General features: G+C 32.9%; 1 protein-coding gene across 1 annotated transcript; it reads left to right on the forward strand.

Annotated features, from left to right (window-relative positions):
- Positions 1 to 753: 753 nt before the first annotated feature.
- Positions 754 to 11,676, forward strand: LOC132727504 (E3 ubiquitin-protein ligase TRIM71-like). Its single transcript, XM_060713037.1, has 2 exons — positions 754 to 839; positions 7,879 to 11,676. The coding sequence occupies exon 2, from the start codon at positions 7,887 to 7,889 to the stop codon at positions 9,639 to 9,641; it is 1,755 nt and encodes a 584-aa protein (XP_060569020.1). The 5' UTR covers positions 754 to 839; positions 7,879 to 7,886; the 3' UTR covers positions 9,642 to 11,676.
- Positions 11,677 to 17,743: the final 6,067 nt, after the last annotated feature.

Raw genomic sequence — 17,743 nt, forward strand, 5'->3', positions numbered from 1 at the left:
AGTTCTTCATATACTTCGTATACTCGAGCTAAAACTCCCATAAACTTCTTTAATAGACACCAACTGGCAGATGTTTTGTGCTAAATATATAAATAATAGTATTATATATATATAATACGTCTTTGGCTTTTTTACCATAAGATTTTTTTGATTTTACTCTATACATATAAGGAAAATCAATGACCCCTGGGGCAGGGCCAATTTTGAATTTTTATTCGAACAAACCTGGTAGACACCCACAAGAACATGTTTCATGCTAAATATCTAAGCTCTAGCTTCTTGGTTTTTTAGTAAGAACATTTTTAAGTTTTTTTCTTTATGTTGCCATGGCAACCACAGTTCTGCATGGAATCAAATTCTTTGAACAATTTTTTTAAGGTGATCACCAAAGGAACATTCCTGTGAATTGAAGTTGCGATGAAATTAGCTTTGTGGTTTGGAAAGTGGTTTATGAGGAGATGTCGTTTTAATTTAAAGTTTACGGACGGATGACGAACGCAGTGAAGTTGAAACCTTGTGAAAAGAAAAAGTTTTAGTTGCACTAAAACTTTTATCTGAAATCTGGACGCGGACGCCGATACAAGTTGGACAGCTTTCCATATACTTCGTATAGTCGAGCTTAAAAGGAATAATAGCCCAAAAATACTACATTAAATGTAGTATATTAGTTTCTGTTTAAGGTACAATCATCTATTGTAAGATGATACTTACTGGTAAAATTAAAGTTTATACACAGGTAAAATACATAGCAGTGAATAGAAGGAAAGTGACTAGTCAGATAGGAAATTAAAGAAGGAAATACTTTTTTTCAATAGCCTAGTGAGCAGTATAAATTACTGGTGAGTCAATTTACTCAATATACCAGGGGTGTCCCAGAATTACGTGGACTTTTGCTTTACCTTTTTTATTTTTAATGCATTTTTAGCAAATTTATTCAAAATACCTTTAACATATCCTTAATAAATATTTCCATTATTTTTAAATTTCTAATATTGCTTCTCTATATTTTACGTCGCTATAGTAACGCAGTATGCGCAGGGCGGGGCAGTCCAATATTTTGTATTAATAAGTTGTCTTTACTTTCGTATATGCTTGCGTATTTTACGTAAAAAATGGCGCGACGTCGTAAGGCATATGCAGTGACGTTCATTGAACGTTCGTTTGAAATTTTGACGACATGGCTGTTTCCGTTATTGTTTACCAGCGGAGAACTGACAACCGTTGCTCTTTGGATATTTAACAAAAAATGACGTCCACGGATTACGCGCACATCGGACTATCATCAAGTTTGTGTTAATTTTTGGGAGACGCCAACACGACGCAGGAAAGTTGAGGATACTTCAAAAGTGAGACCTCCCTGTTTGTCGATCACTCGTTTTCAAGTGGCATAAGCGTTTCGAGACGACCGAGAGGACATTTTGAGAAGACAAGGGCGTGGGAGAAAGTCAACGTTGATGGCGCGTCAATTAAGGAAGTCAAAGGAACGTCATAGATCGGGACAGGCGTTACACCAAGGTCAATGCTGAAGTACCATTCAAGGGTAAAGCTATAATTTTGTGTTTAAAAAAAATGATTTTCAAAAATTAAGCTAATCACAATTATATTATTTTAAACGCAAGTTTATCCGCTTCAGCTTTTAAGAAAGTGAAACTCAAACTGCTATAGTTAAGCAGTGCGGATGATAGGTTATTTTCCCTTGTTAACGCACTTGTCTTGCCCGTACAAAATAAACTCCACAATAATAATTTATAATAATAATAATAAAAAGAATAATAATAATAATAATAAAAATAATAATGATAAATAATAATAATAATAATACGGCGTCAGCATTTTCACCGTCGTCTTTAACACTATTATCACAATTATAACAAAAGTTATTAGTATGCTTTATTATTATTATACAGGCGGTTTACGACCAGTGGATATATCGGACACCCATAGTGTATTGAGTTAGGCGGCGACTATGTTGAGAAAAACTGACATTCGACACACGCATTTATTAACAACTAGCGACGCCACCGAATGACGTCCCGTAACGTCGGAATGGACTGCCCCCGCACCCGCTACCCCTTGTCTCATTACCCTGGCCCAAGACACTGATCTGCGGTTGCCGGACAACTTGAAATTTTTTTGTACTAATGCAATAAAGTTGCATTTTGTTCATGTTAATTTTGTTTGTTTTTATTTTAAGTAGTTTTTGAGTTACAGCAAAAGTCCACGTAATTCTGGAACACCCCTCGTATATTATGTTTAAAAATTTAATGAAATTTATGAAGTATTTTTAGACCAGCCCAAACTATAACAAAAAGGCTTAGAAATGCTTGATGACAATTATTATCGCTATTGGCATTGAAATTTTACAAAAGCAGGCTTGAATGTTTTTCCTCCTATACAAGTAATAATATAAATCAAGTGACCCCGTGGCCGATTCTGTGCTAAATTTGAGCCCATGGGCATGGTTTACATCATTGTGTAGAATTCTACACTGCTCTGGGCATTGTAATTTCAGGGGGGAAGAATATGTTTAAGACATGTTTACTACACAGATCTATGTAAACTTAGTAAACCCCATTGCAGGGCAATTTTTGACTATTACAACTAATGTGTAGATCCACTTGGTAATGCTACATGCCAAATATCTAAGATCTTGGAATTGAAGATTCACAAGAGAAGTATAAGTCTTTATAAAGTAAGTGACTCCTGGAACAGGGTCAATTTTTTTACCCCTGTGACATGATTTATAGAGGACATGTCAAATATTTAAACCCTAGGCATTGTAGTTTTTGAGAACATTTTAAGATTATTTTGTTGTACAAGTCTATTTCAATAAAGTAAACACTAGGATGGAACCAATTGAATTTGACCTATGGGATATGCGTATATAACTCTTGTAGAGGTCTTCTTGGCAATGATACGTGCCAAATATCAAAACTTTGGGCATTGCAGTTTTATAAAATAAGGCTTTAAAGAACATGTTCCTGTAAAAGCATATATAAACTTAAGGGCTGGCAATTTTGACCCTAGGTGTATGACTAAGTTACTTAAGTTTGGGACCATGAAGCCAAAACTACAAACCATGTCCATCAATGACCTCTATACTGTAAGCATTTTTTTTGTGTCCAGTCTGTATCTTTTGAACCAATAGAATGAAATTTAAGGAAATTGAAATCACTAAATTGGCAGAAATATTAACAATATTAAGACAATATGCAGTGCAAAGGTTTTGACCTTTCTAATGTCAAGGACAAGGTCACAGTTAGTCATAATGTATTAATTTCAAAATATTATGTTTGCTCTGTATCTTTTGAACGGATAGAGAGAAATAAAAATTTTGGCAGAAATATTACTTATAATGAGACGGTATGCTATAAGCAGCTCAATGCTTCCTTATATCAAATTGGCCACGCCCCGGAGAATACTTGATTTATACAGACTTTTATAGGAGTTTTCGTGTACAGTCTGTATCTTTTAAACCGGAGGAAGGAAATTGAAACTACTTGGTAGAAACTTTAACCGTGCAGAGCGTAGGCTTGACTTCACCATCCTCAAGCCAAGGTCAACATTACTTACTCATAATGTACTAATTTCAAAATTTTGTGTCCACTATAACCTTAGCCTCAGGGACCTTAATTTTGCGTCTGACACTCTGCCTCACAATGGTGAACATTTTTACCAAGTTACCAAAATTTAAAATTCCCCTTTGCATGTAGAAATTTTGTTCTAGACAAGCGTTTTTCAATGTCCTCTATACTGCTCGTTAAATTCATTTATATGTATGTACCCACCCTATAGACCCTTTCATTTAAGACTGTATTCAAGTTATCGCCCTTGGATGACGTCATTGGGGGATACGGTGGACAATGCCGATACGATTAAGTACAATAATAGATGAATATAAAGATCTTAATCGTTTCTCTTGTAAGATGGTAAATTGAAATTGCCAAAATTTTGTGTAATTGAATAAGATATTACATAAAAAGGATGGTGAAATGAATAAAAATGTTTACTATAATAAGGTTAACGATTTGTTTTAATAGTAGACCATATTGCTGGGTAACTGATCATGATTACCATTTTCGTTAGATTCTTAATAATGAAAATTTTACCAGGCAGTTAAATCGTACTAATTAACTTGCTAATACCAGAGATATAGATAATGTATCTATGTCTCTGCTAATATACAATACCCAAAAGATATTTTGAGTTTCAAAAATGTTTACAAGGATTCTGTAATTTCGAAAAACGGCTGCGTAATAATTAATTGCAAGATACTTGTTTATTAAAACCATTTTGATTTAAGCGTTACTAAGACAGAGAAAAACAACAATACAAATCTATGTTATTTCAAAAAAAATGTAAAGGCATACAAAGTAAAAATTCTTTTGAATATACATGACTGTATATACTATTTGTGTCGGCAAAAAATGCACTCTCAAAAAATCGGTCATCACACCATGGAGCTAAATGTAAGTATTTAAGCTGGTAAACAAATATTTTCAACTTGATACTTTTTTAATTCATACTCTGCTTATCAAATATTTAAAAAGGATCACAAAAAACAACAAAAAACAAACAAGTTGTGAAACCCGTTCACAGAAATTCGTTATCAACTGAATTATAATTTTACGTATTTTTGACTGTGCCAGTTCCTAATGATTTCTCATTCTGAAGGAGTTTTTTGACTCTCAAATCGGTAAGGCATGACCTAAAAAGTCCCTAGGGTGATCCATAACAAAATTCGGACCATAAATATTTTGACAACTAACAAAAGTGAGGTAATCTGATGTAATGTTATAACTCTAAAAAATGCACCCTGGTGATGTATGATATCACAGCCAAGTGCCGCTTGTATATACAACATATGCACCCTGTTAATTAATATGTTACGGCCCAGTGGCGCTTAAATATATACATCTATTTATCAATGAGAAAAGGTCTTTATTTTTATAACCATAAGAATAGATTTTTAATATCAAAATTATCTTATTATCGTCTGTTGCGAAAGTCAATGCCACATGGTTTTCGTTCTTTTGACAACATAGGACAGTTATATGCCTTAAATCTCACCTGTATGCAAAATTTAAACAAAATTTACCGTGTGGTTTATGAGATATGGACATTTTTATGAACTAAAACTTTGCCATTAGAAGGGATTTTTTCAGAAATGAGGAATAATCTATAATATCATCATTATGAAAAATGTTTTCCTTTTGCTCATTGTTAAGAAATAAATAATGACATTTAGGTAACAAATTAAACCAGCAAAATGATTGTTTTTAAACGAAATGTTTTTAATATGTATAAAAATGTAACCCTACCCCACCCACTTTTAACACTAATTTGACCATTTCCCTATGTAAAAAGCCTTATTTAAAATATCCCTTAAATTTTCCCAAATGAGGGGCTATTTTCAAAGTTTGCCTAAATTTTCTTTAATGTATATTGGTTGGTCTTGCAAAATATAAAATACTTATACCGTTTAGTTTTTATTTTATTAAACTTTGAAAATATCTGGTATCATATTTGCTATTAAATTTGGCATTATTTAATAATTAAATACCTACAATAATTATATAATTAAAATAAAACACTTTTTTTCTTCCATAGGGGGTCTGAGAGATCAATAAAAAATGTTAAATAGAAAAAAGAAAGAAAAAAAATTGCCCCTTTTGGGGTTTGAACCCACGCCCCCTCAGTTTCAATACACTTTACAGTGATTTTAGCCTATTTGAATACTCTTCAAAGTGGAGACAGTGCATTAGGGGTGTACTACCTTAAACCTTGAAAACAATCATTAAAAGACATTGGCAATCTTATTTTCATGTGTATCACAAATACGCCGTAATTTTCTAAATGACAGAAAATAAAAACTAAAAAATGGCCATTTAGATTAATAATAGGCAATTTCAGTGTGTATAGGTGTTTATAAAATATTAAAATTTGATTTACTTACTAGCTTTTTATCCTGGCATTAGAGAAAAATCTAGATCTAATAAATATAGAGTCCCATAAATATATTCGCTTTGAAATTTCGCTGTTTCACTCGGCCGTAGCGAGAAATAATCTCAATCTTTGCTTTTGTAATTTTTTCTATTGCCTTGATATTGAATTTATGTATACATGCGTAAATCTTTACATGATATAATCATAATAGAAAGATCAGTATTTACGCATTTAACTTTTCAATAAGCAAACATTCTATGCGGCCGGAATACTGTATTCCTAGAAATGTTCGCGGATACAATATTTCGCGTTTTTCACAACGTCGGCATTTTCGCGGAGACAAACTTTCGCGGATATGTAGTAACCGCGAATTCCGCGAATATTAAGTTGCTACGGCATAAATTACAGTTTTTAGAGGCTACGTTTTCAATGCATGACCTTGCCTGTTGGGTTCTTTTAATTATTTTATTTTTTTGACAAGTCGCGCCTAAAGCGCAACTTAATCGATTCTTTTTCATGTAAGGACTAGTTGAACAAGGACGGTTGTTCCGTGAACACTTTCATATTTCCTTACCTTTTTCATTATGTTATTAAGTAAGATTTAGTCAGACCCGTTAGCTTTTATTCTCATTGACTCCTAACTGACTTTATCTTCACAATGTCGATACTTTTTTTTTACACATTATCGGACTGTACATCGCTTTCATTATAACAACATAACAGCTGTTTATCAATGTAGCACTTTATCGCTTTTGTACTTTTAACAAAGGATTACACCTACTCCAAGCAAATAAAATCCAAGTCATTCAATGTTCGCAAACTGTAAATGCGTTTGTCAACTCTGTGACTAGCAAATAACGTCAATAAGCATGATAATTACTAATAATTGATATTTTGTTTTTCAGCGTGCAAACTAGTATCAATAACATACATAAATTATTCTTTACACATTTCTATAGCACCTGTGTTTATATGTTTTTTTTGTGTAAGTAGATTATAATAAATTTTCTGCACTTTTTATGTTATATTTGGCTGAAGCTAGAAATGTTCGCGGATTTGTTATAAGTGACATATTCGCGGCTATAAAGATTCGCGGAATCATGCCTACCGCGAAAACCGCTAACTTAAAATGCGCGAAATATTTCTAGGAATACAGTAGTTTTATCCCCCATTTACGTCACATCCGGTAAGGGAAGTAACTCCCCCCTGACTGTTATCGCTTAGGGGGCAGGGGACCTAAAAATGAAAAAAAATTGTATTTCAGTGTGACCAGAAACACAATTCCAAATATTTTCACCTCCATTCGGAGAGTCAGAAATACATACAAAGCTACCAAAATGCTTAGTTTCGGGTGAAAACCCAAACATACTTCTCATTTCCTACACACAAACAAGAAAGAATTACAATGACAGAGAAATATCAGAAGTTATCAGTACCTTCAAAACACCATGTCTGAGTTATTAAAAAATTTGACCGGGCCCATCATTCGAATATGTCCCCTGCCCCCTTAAATGAAAGGGATCTAATACTTTATTATGTTTTTTATCAACTTAGAAATAATATGTAGAAAATAGATTTATATGATGTAATTATTTTGAAACAAGACATAAATCTTAGTATTTAAACTGATGTTAGTTAAATTTTGTAAATTCACTTAATAATAACAAGGTTTGAATGATACATATAAATTGTCAAAATTTTCAAGACAACTTATCAAAACTTCACACATGAATGGTGTCTAGTGTTAACTCTGTTTGGCCATATTGTGAGCAGTCTTTCTCTAATTGAAGGACTGAATTAAGGCTGTCATAAAATATAGAAAAGAGGCACTAATGGTTATTAAGTATTAGAATCAAAATACATTTTTTTATAATTTATTTATATATTTATAATATCCAGTGTTGAACATTTATAAACAACGTTTTATTCTAGGTTACATTATGGCTGTGCCTGGTAAAAACGCATCTCAGGAACTGTCAACTACACTATCTAAAGGTGGTGCTGAAGATTTTGACATATTTTGTGAAATATGTGACAGAGATGACATCAGACTACCTGCCTTTGGTTACTGTGTGGATTGCGAGGAACATTTATGTCAAACTTGCTTTAGCACTCACAGACGACCAAGACCACTACGCCATCACCAACTTCTAGATAAAGATCACATGCCACATAAACAAAACCTCCGTAGGTCATTAAAACCTACTTCCAGTGGAAAGACAGCTGATTTGACAAAGTCTTGTCCTAAACATACAAATGAAATTATCAAGTTCTACTGTCATGACCATAATACACTTATATGTAGCGTTTGTGTGACCCTTGAACACACACCAACATCCTGCCATGTGGACTACATACCTGATATATCAGGACAGACTTTAGACAGCATGGAGTTCAAAGAAACTCTAAAAGATATTGACAAACTGACAGACAAATGCTGCCAGATTACAAAAGATCTGAAACAAAGAGTTGCTAAATCAACAACTTCTCTGAAAGATGCTATAGTAGAAATAGAAAACTTTAGAAGAGAGATGAACAAAAGATTAGATGAACTAGAAAAGGAAATTAAAGATATTGTAACAAAAATCCAACATGACAACGACAAAAAGTTGAAAACAACAGAAACAACATGTGATGACGTCAAAAAATCACTCCAAGCATCAACTGATACTCTTAAACATCTCAACAGCAACAACAAGAAAACTGACCAACTGTTTACTGAATTGAAAATAGCTCAGCAACTTATATTACACAATGAAAATATAACAAAACAACTACCAACAACTAATGATGTTGATGAATACACTTTTGAATCCAATCAAGCAATCAAAAAACTCATTCAGAATGAGAAATCATTAGGAACATTGATAAAAAAGGAACTAAAGAAACCAGCTCAACCAAAGAATAAAGCTGCATTACCAGTGAAAATGTCTACCTCTAGAAACATCAATGTTAAAACAGCCTCAGATAAAGAGGATTGCTGGATTACTGGTATTACTGTCTCTCCTCAGAACCAATTATTTGTTGCAGATTTCAATAATAACTCAATTAAAATGCTAGACATAGAAAGTGGAACAATTAAACAACTACTGCTCGAATCAAACCCCTTGGATATCACCATGGTGACCAGAGATACACTTGCTGTTACATTACAAGACATTCAAACAATACAGTTCATTTCCTTCTCCTCAAACTCTCTCTCATTGAAAAACAAACTGATAGTAAATGGAGAGTGCCATGGAATAAGCCATCATCAGGGGAAACTTGCAGTTACATTTATAAATCCTGCTAAACTCCAAATCATGGACTTGAAAGGTAATATCAAAATTACAGTTGAGAAAGATTCCAATGGTGACAGTATTTTCAATTACCCATTGTATGTAACCACAAACAGCCATTCAATCTATGTATCTAATACCGCCGAGAATGAAATTTTAAGGTTTAACTGGCAGGGAGAGATGATAGGAAGATATGTAACCACTGGAAGACCACACGGTATTTCACTGTTAGATGACGGGTCCATCTTTGTGAGTGATAACAGGGCTGAATGTATATATAAAGTAAGTGGTGACTGTAAAGACAGGACAACTATACTTGAGAATGTATATTACCCTCAAGCTGTATTTTGGTGTGCTGAAACCAGTACACTTTACATAAGTAATACAACAACAATATTATCAAAATATATAAAATGATGTAGAACCAAGAAATGGTTATCTATGCTTACATAACAAAAAAATAAACAAAATTGTAAAATACTAATAGTTTTAATACACCAAATTTAAATTCCATACTCCATTGAAATATCTATTATACAATGCATATTGAAATATCTATTATATAATGCAGTATTTTTTCTCACTTTAGTAAACTGTTTCACACAAATAAACAAGATTTAATTTTATTACATGCTTTCGGTGGTTTATAGAAATATATGAGTGATATAAAACTGGTAATTTCACTGTTTGAAACAGTGAAATTACCACTTTGATAATTTCACTGTTTTGAATTTAAGCCCCTTACGTTGTTTCACTGAAATACCAGCATGCACAGTACTGGATACCAACTTAATGACGTGACGTCGCAAATGACGTCACGTTCTATTATTATTTGGCGCGCTTTTCATTCAGTATTAGGTTTAATGTCTTTTTAAATCTTTTTTTGCATGTAATAAAAAGAAAATTTGTTTAGTTTAGTGTAAGATTGAAATATATTTCACCTTGTGAACACCAAAAGGTCATATTTCACTCGTGGCTGCGCCACTCGTGAAATATACCTTTTGGTGCTCACTCGGTGAAATATATATTCCGATCTTACACTGAACTAAACAAATATCCTCTATATATCAATAATGAAATTCATGTACACTGTACTATGTTTATATAAAGCACTTTAGATAACACCATAATTATCACTGTAGTGAATCATTGTACATTTACATTCAATCATTCAAGAGTCACATTCATTATTTAAGAATGATGTGTATTATCTTGTTTATGTTGTAAGTTGTTATTGTTCAGTGAACTGTCTTATGTTTTGTCAAGTATTGCCAAGTGTTTTCAAGGGTTGTCAAGTATTGTCTTGTATGTTTTGGGCCAGAACATTAATTTGAATGAGAGAGATAATTATCATTATTTGACATTGATGTTTGATTTTTCTTATCTAAGGTAGTCAGAGTTAAAACATATTTTGTGTTTAAATCTCATGTTCGTTATAGAACAATCTACTGATTAATTCTTTGCTGAATGTAATTCATTTATTTAAGGTAGAACACCCCTAATGCACTATCTCCACTTTGAAGAGTATTCAAATAGGCTAGAATCACTGTCAAGTGTATAGAAACTGAGGGGGCGTGGGTTCAAACCCCAGAAGGGGCAACTTTTTTTTTCTCTTTTTTTTTCTTTTTAACATTTTTTATGAATCTCTCAGATCCCTAATGGAAGAAAAAAGTGTTTAATTTTAATTATATAATTATTGTAGGTATTTTTTTGCTAAATAATGCCCATTTTAATAGCAAATATGATACCAGATATTTTCCAAGCTTAATAAAAATGAAAACTACACGGTAAAAGTATTTTATATTTTGCAAGACCAACCAATATACATTTAAGAAAATTTAGGCAAACTTTGAAAATAGCCCCTCATTGTGGTAAATTTCAAGGATATTTTGATTAAGGCTTTTTACATAGGGAAATGGTCAAATAAGTGTTTAAAGTGGGTGGGGTAGGGTTACATTTTTATACATATCAAAAATGTTTCGTTTAGAAACAATCAATTTGCTCATTTAATTTGTTACCTGAATGTCATTTATTGTTTCTTAACAATGAGCAATAGGAAAACATTTTTCATAATGATGATATTATAATTTATTTAGAGTTCCCTCATTTCTGAAAAAGGCTCTTCTAATGGCAAAGTTTTAGTTCATAAAAATGTCCATAACTCATAAACCACACGGTAAATTTTGTTTAAATTTTGCATACAGGTGAGATTTAAGGCATATAACTGTCCTATGTTGTCAATTTTACAGTTCCTTATAGTGCCCATTAGGGTTGTTCTACCTTAATTTAGTTCTTTTACTGAACATATTTTTTTTAAACTTGTTTGAGAAGTTCAGCCAGTTGCACCTTGTAGGATATTTTGTTACTTTCAAAAGAGATACTTAAAATGAATTTACCTTGAATTGTTTTGAATTTGAAATTTTAAGATATTTTATCTTGTGGTTTATGTAATTATGTAATTCATTTTATTGCTTTGCATTTGTCAATAAAATTGGAATCCTGGATGTTGATTTTTTCTCTTTACAAAATAACTAGAATTGTGCCTATTGGACACATATGCCCCAACTTAATTTGCCCTCACAGTTAAATATGTAAAATACTTATGCATGGGATATAAAAGTCAAATTCTATATTAGAGAAATATTTTTAACAATATCCAATACTTTTAAAGTTTTTACATATATTGTATTATAAAACATGTGTCCATGCACAAATACACTTTAAATGTTACATTTTATTGGACTCTAGTTGGGGCATGATGATCAATGTGTTACATAATATTGGGAGTTAATTGGGGCATGAAATTAAAAATGTTACATTATATTGGACATCAAATGGGGCATGATTATGCTTATGTTACATTATATAAGACGTTAGTTGGGGCATGATTATTAATAAATACTTCACATAATATTGGAGTTTAGTTGAGATGTCACATTATATTGGATGTTAGTTGTGGCGATAATAACTAGAACTGACACAGTCATGGCGTGTATACCCCCGCATACCAAATTTTCAGAATCAACAGTAGTCATTAAGAGCTCAAGGACAACCTCCCAGCCAAATCTGAGGGAAGTAAGCCAGTGCATTGCTAAGTTATGTACTCTACAAGTTTTTTGTGGACAAGATCAAAGTGACCTTTGCCTTTGGCCTACTGACCTCTAAACTGAAACTGCTATTGAATGACTTCAATAACCCCCCCCCCCCATTCATGTAGCCTTGTCTGGAGGTGTTTTATGGTGAATATATGAGACCATTTGAGCAGACAAGATTATTGTAATAAAAGCCCCTGTGACCTTGGCCTTTGACCCACTGACCTCAAAATCAATAGGGGTCATCGACTGTGGGTCAAAGGATTCTTAGGTAATAAGGCGGACAAGCTTTAATAAGTCAAGGCCCCTGTGACTTTGACCTTTGACCTGGTGGCCTCAAAAAGGGGGTCATCTAATAATCATGACTAACCTCCATGCCAAATATGAAGAATAAGGGTCGAAGGAACCTTAAGGTATTGGGCGAAAAAGCTTTCATCAGTCAAGGCCCATGTGACCTTGATCTTTGACCTGGTGACCTCAAAATCAATAGGGGTCATCTACTTATAATGATTAACCTGCATGGAAAATATGAAGACTGTGGTTCAAAGGATTCTTAAGTTATTGGGCGGACAATATTTTTTCAGTCAAGACCCCTGTGACCTTGACCTTTGACCTGGTGACCTCAAAATAAATCGGGATCATCTCTTCATCAAGACTAACCTCAGTGCCAAATATGAAGACTGTGGGTCAAAGGAGTCTTAAGTTTTTGCGCAGTCAAGCTTTTTGAAGTCAAGGTCCCTTTGACCTTGACCTTTGACCTGGTGACCTCAAAATCAATAGGGGTCATCTACTCATCATGATTAACCTCCATGCTAAATATGAAGACTGTGAGACTGTGGGTAAAAGGATTCTAAAGTTATTTGTCGGACACGCTTTTTGAAGTCAAGGCCCCTGTGACCTTGACGTTTAACCTGGTGACCTCAAAATCAATACGGGTCATCTACTCATCATGACTAACCTCCATGCCAAATATGAAGACTATGGGTCAAAAGAATCTTAAGTTATTGGAAGGACAAGAAAAAAACGACGGACGCCCGCACAGCCGGACGGCCGGACAAGCTGGTTCCAGTATACCCCCTTACAACTTTGTTGTGCGGGGGTATAAATATCCTACATTATAAGGTTCATAACAATTGTCCCATTTATACTATACAAACATATTGTGATAGTTCTATTTTTATTGCAATCTACGCTTGAAATAGTTTTGTAAAACAAACCAAGAGGTAAATCAATATTTTAAACCTGCTATATCACATGGTTTTCTTCTAAACAACTGTTATTATGAATTAAGATTTCAAGCGTATTTTATACATGCATGTCATTATTATTCATACGTTCAAATAATAAATATATTTATAAAACCTGAATACCCCCAAAAAGGTTTTAAACAATAGAAGCCTTTCACTACAGCATTAAATGCAATATATTGAATTTCTAGTGTAACATGATATTATCATGTAAATTTGTATTTATATGTTTACAAACTATTGAATAGGAATTGAGATCTGTGGGTAAAACGTTAGTAAAATTTACTATAAACATGTACTTAAATATATTTTCTGTGCCCCACCCACAATTCAAACTTTGATCATTTTCATTTTGTTTGGCTTTGTGTGACAACAATGATGTTCCTATCCTTTGAAAGTCATAGAAGCCCTTAAAATTTGAGCAGAACTAAAAGTGATAAGCTTTTGCCACTAGAGTAAGCTGAAACTGACTCTTTTTTAATCTTAATCTTAATATCCCAAAATTTGCTAAAGGACAATTCCTAAAATGAACCCTAGTCAAGTCAATTTGAGAAATTCTGCGGGTTCACTGTATCAACAAGCCAGTCACGTGACTATAGAGGGTAAACATACACTCGGCTGCTGTTGTAAATACCACAATTTGCTATAAAGAATGGAGCAAACACAATCTTGACCACATTTATTACTGATAAGCTCAAGCCTCAGATAACATTACAAGTCTATTTCCAGGTTGCAATTATCTATCAATAATATTTATTCATTTTCAGTCAACTATCATTATCTCGACATCTCATTTTTCGATACTTCGTTATCTCAATGAAATTTTGAAAGGCCCAATGTTTTTCCTTCTTTAACAATATTGGATATATTTCTATATCTATGTATGTTTATTTCGATATTTTCAGTATTTCGAAGTAAAATTTCAGCCCAAACAATTATTTTTACCATGTTCATGTTCACGCTTTTATCCTTTATTGCCTGCTAGTTATAATCAGAATTGATTGTTAAGCAGTATAATGTAGATGTAGATGTTAGTTTATTTCGTCTACTCCGCAGAGGTGTAAAAACACATTCAAGCAGATTGCCATCGCTCAATAGCACTGTTTGTTACAAGTCAAGCTGTTTTATGAAATATGATCTAATTAACGTGTTGATTGATTATTATGTCCAAAAATAGTGTCCCGTTATGCAAACATATTCGAACGCTATATTTAATGCATCATGAATTTAAACGTCAAAGAAAGAATGAAAGTATAAAAACATTATCATTGTAATATTGTTTCACATCATTTTGGGAAAATGTCGGAAGTAGATGGTAATATCAAATTGTCTAAAAATCAAACAATCGGTCGAACAACCATGAGGGCCCGATAACCAACTCAAAAGGATATCTGGATAGACCACAGCTGAAAACAACGTTTTCGTTTTCGTGGTGTTTTACTGAGTGAATTTCACTTTGTGTATTTATCACAGACTGCCATGTTTCCACTAGTAATTACCTTTTTGCTAATGGAACAAATTTGTTAGATATTGACAGCGACATTTTAGGCTCTATAAAGGCATCTAGACATCATGCTTAGTTTACTTGACTTAAATATAATTTTGCAAATGTCTTTAGAAAATTCAGTTCCTTGACTGTTCAAACCCTTATACATTAATGTTGACATTTCATGATCTCAGTAATTTTGACGGTCCGGATGACTTCAAGATAACGACGGTCTACTGTATATAGTCAATTTATGCAAAAATCAGTGGAAATTCAAAAGAATTAAACTTCAAGGTCAAGGTCATTAAAGAGCCAAGGTCAATTTCAGTTTGATAAACATGAATGTCTTTTCCTAAATAATGTTCTGTAATAATATGAAGTCAATCCATAAAATAATAACAAAGTAACAGCCAGTTACAATCAAAAAATGAAAATTTCAATAATTTGACCTTCAAAGTCAAGGTCATTTATGACTGTGAAGGTCACGGTATGTCCTGTTACCTTATAGGGCTATCCTAAAAGATTATAATGTTCATGTTTGAAGACAAATCCTAACAAATAACAAAGTTATAGCCAATAATAACAAGAAAAAAGCAACATTTGAACGTTTGACCTTGAAGGTCAGCTCATTTATGGATGAAGGTCAATGTTAGTCTGATCTTATGAAAGGTCTTGTCCCAAACATTGTTGTAGCCAAGTATTAAGACAATACACCAAGAACTTAAAAAGTTATGATCAAGGTACTCATTTGCTGACGGCAACGCTAAGACTAAAAATACTACCTTTTTTATGCTCCCCAAAGGGTGAGCATATAGTCGTCGCTTTGTCCGTCAGTCCGTCCGTCCGCTTTTCTTGTCCGAGAAATATCTTTGAAACAACAAGAGGTATCAACATGAAACTTTGTAGGCAGATAGATCTTACTGATTAAGTGTGCAGTGCAAAAGAACTGTAACTCTGCTTTGCCTAATTTTTGAATTATTGCCCTTTGTTTATTTTTACACTTTGAACTTTGTCTGGGACATATATCTTAAAGGAAAAGAGGTATTAACATGAAACTTTGCAGATAGATAGATCTCATTAAGTAGGTTTGCAGTGCACAAGAACCGTAACTCTGCCGTCCTAATTTTTAAATTATTGCCCTTTGTTTATTTTTACACTTTGAACTTTGTATCGGGACATAACTCTAAACGTATAAGAGTTATCAACATGAAACTTTGTAGGTAGACAGATCTCATTGAGTAGAAGTGCAATGTTAAGGAACCATAATTTTGTGTTGCCATATTATGAAGTTATTGTCCTTTGTTGTTTTTTTTTTTTTTTTTTTTTTACTTTTTACTTTTGTCCGGGACCTCACTCTAAAACTATTAGAGATATCAACATGAAACTTTGTAGGTACATAGATCTCATTGGAAAGAACTGCAACGCTAAAGAACCTAAACATAGCCTTGTCTAATTTTGGAGTTATTGCCCTTTGTTCATTTTTACACTTTCAATTTTATCCGGGACATAACTCTCTAACTATAAGAGATATCATCACGAAACTTTATAGATAGATAGATCTCATTGAATAGAAGTGCAGTGCAAAAAACATAAACTCTGCCTCGCCTTATTTTGAAGTTTGCCTTTGTTTATTTTTTATACGTTCCTGTGTCCAATACCTTCTCGGGGAGCATCACCCGGTTCAACCGGTTCTTGTTTTAAACAGTCAAGCTAAATATGGTATGTCTAGATGGTAACAAACATACACAGTATGTGTACAGGTATATAAAATTGATGTGGGATACCTTAGAAAATAATAATTACGGTCATGCAAAAGAAACCAGCTTTATCTAAAAACGACATAAATATCTGATTTGAAGTACTTATAACAAGAATAAGTTTGAAGCTGGCATTACTTTTTTTAGTTTTGTACATTTGTTTATCAACATAGCTTCCTGATATTGTTTTCTAAATTCATTTTTACTCATATTTTTGAGAGAAAAAAAATCTTATTAGGTAATCTTCTCATAGAAATAAGTTTGAGAAAAATGCAATTGGTCTTCGTTTAAACATTACAGTAGGGGTTGATAATAAACTTTTAAATATGAAAGCAAAAAAATTGTTTATTTAATATTTCCATTTTTCATTTCATAAGTGTATGTAATACATTTTTGTCAACATTAGTATGATATATTATATGAACAATCAGTTGAAGGATTTATGAAATACTTACTTATTTGAAAACACAATGTAAAACTATTTCATTTTAAGTCTAAGGCTAAAGCTAAAATAAGTTTCTGTTAAAACAGATTGAGCACTTCGGCAGTCCACTTGAGTCTCGTCATGCACTCTATCCTCTCAAGCAGATGATGCCTTTTGAGTTTCCTCATTTATAATGACAGTTTTTTTATAGATTTTTATATAGATTTCCCTTTAGATAATGTTGTCCAGGAAAACACTGATATGTATTGCAGCTGTGTACTAAAACTTTGTAGTCAATAAAATATATTACTAGGAAATGCCCTTAACAAATATTGATAATGTTAATATTATCAATTTTTGACCTTCAAGTGTGACCTTGACCTTAAGCTGGCACAAAGGTAACATGGGTTCTGCACATAACCTTGTTAAGGTGAACATTTGAGTAAAGTTTGAAGAAAATTCTTCCATTAGTATAGGATTGATAGAGCGGACACGACATATTGTCTAATATTT

Source organism: Ruditapes philippinarum, unplaced genomic scaffold, assembly GCF_026571515.1.
Source record: "Ruditapes philippinarum isolate M1 unplaced genomic scaffold, ASM2657151v2 ctg4752_1_1_1_1, whole genome shotgun sequence".
Taxonomy (NCBI): Eukaryota; Metazoa; Mollusca; class Bivalvia; order Venerida; family Veneridae; genus Ruditapes; species Ruditapes philippinarum.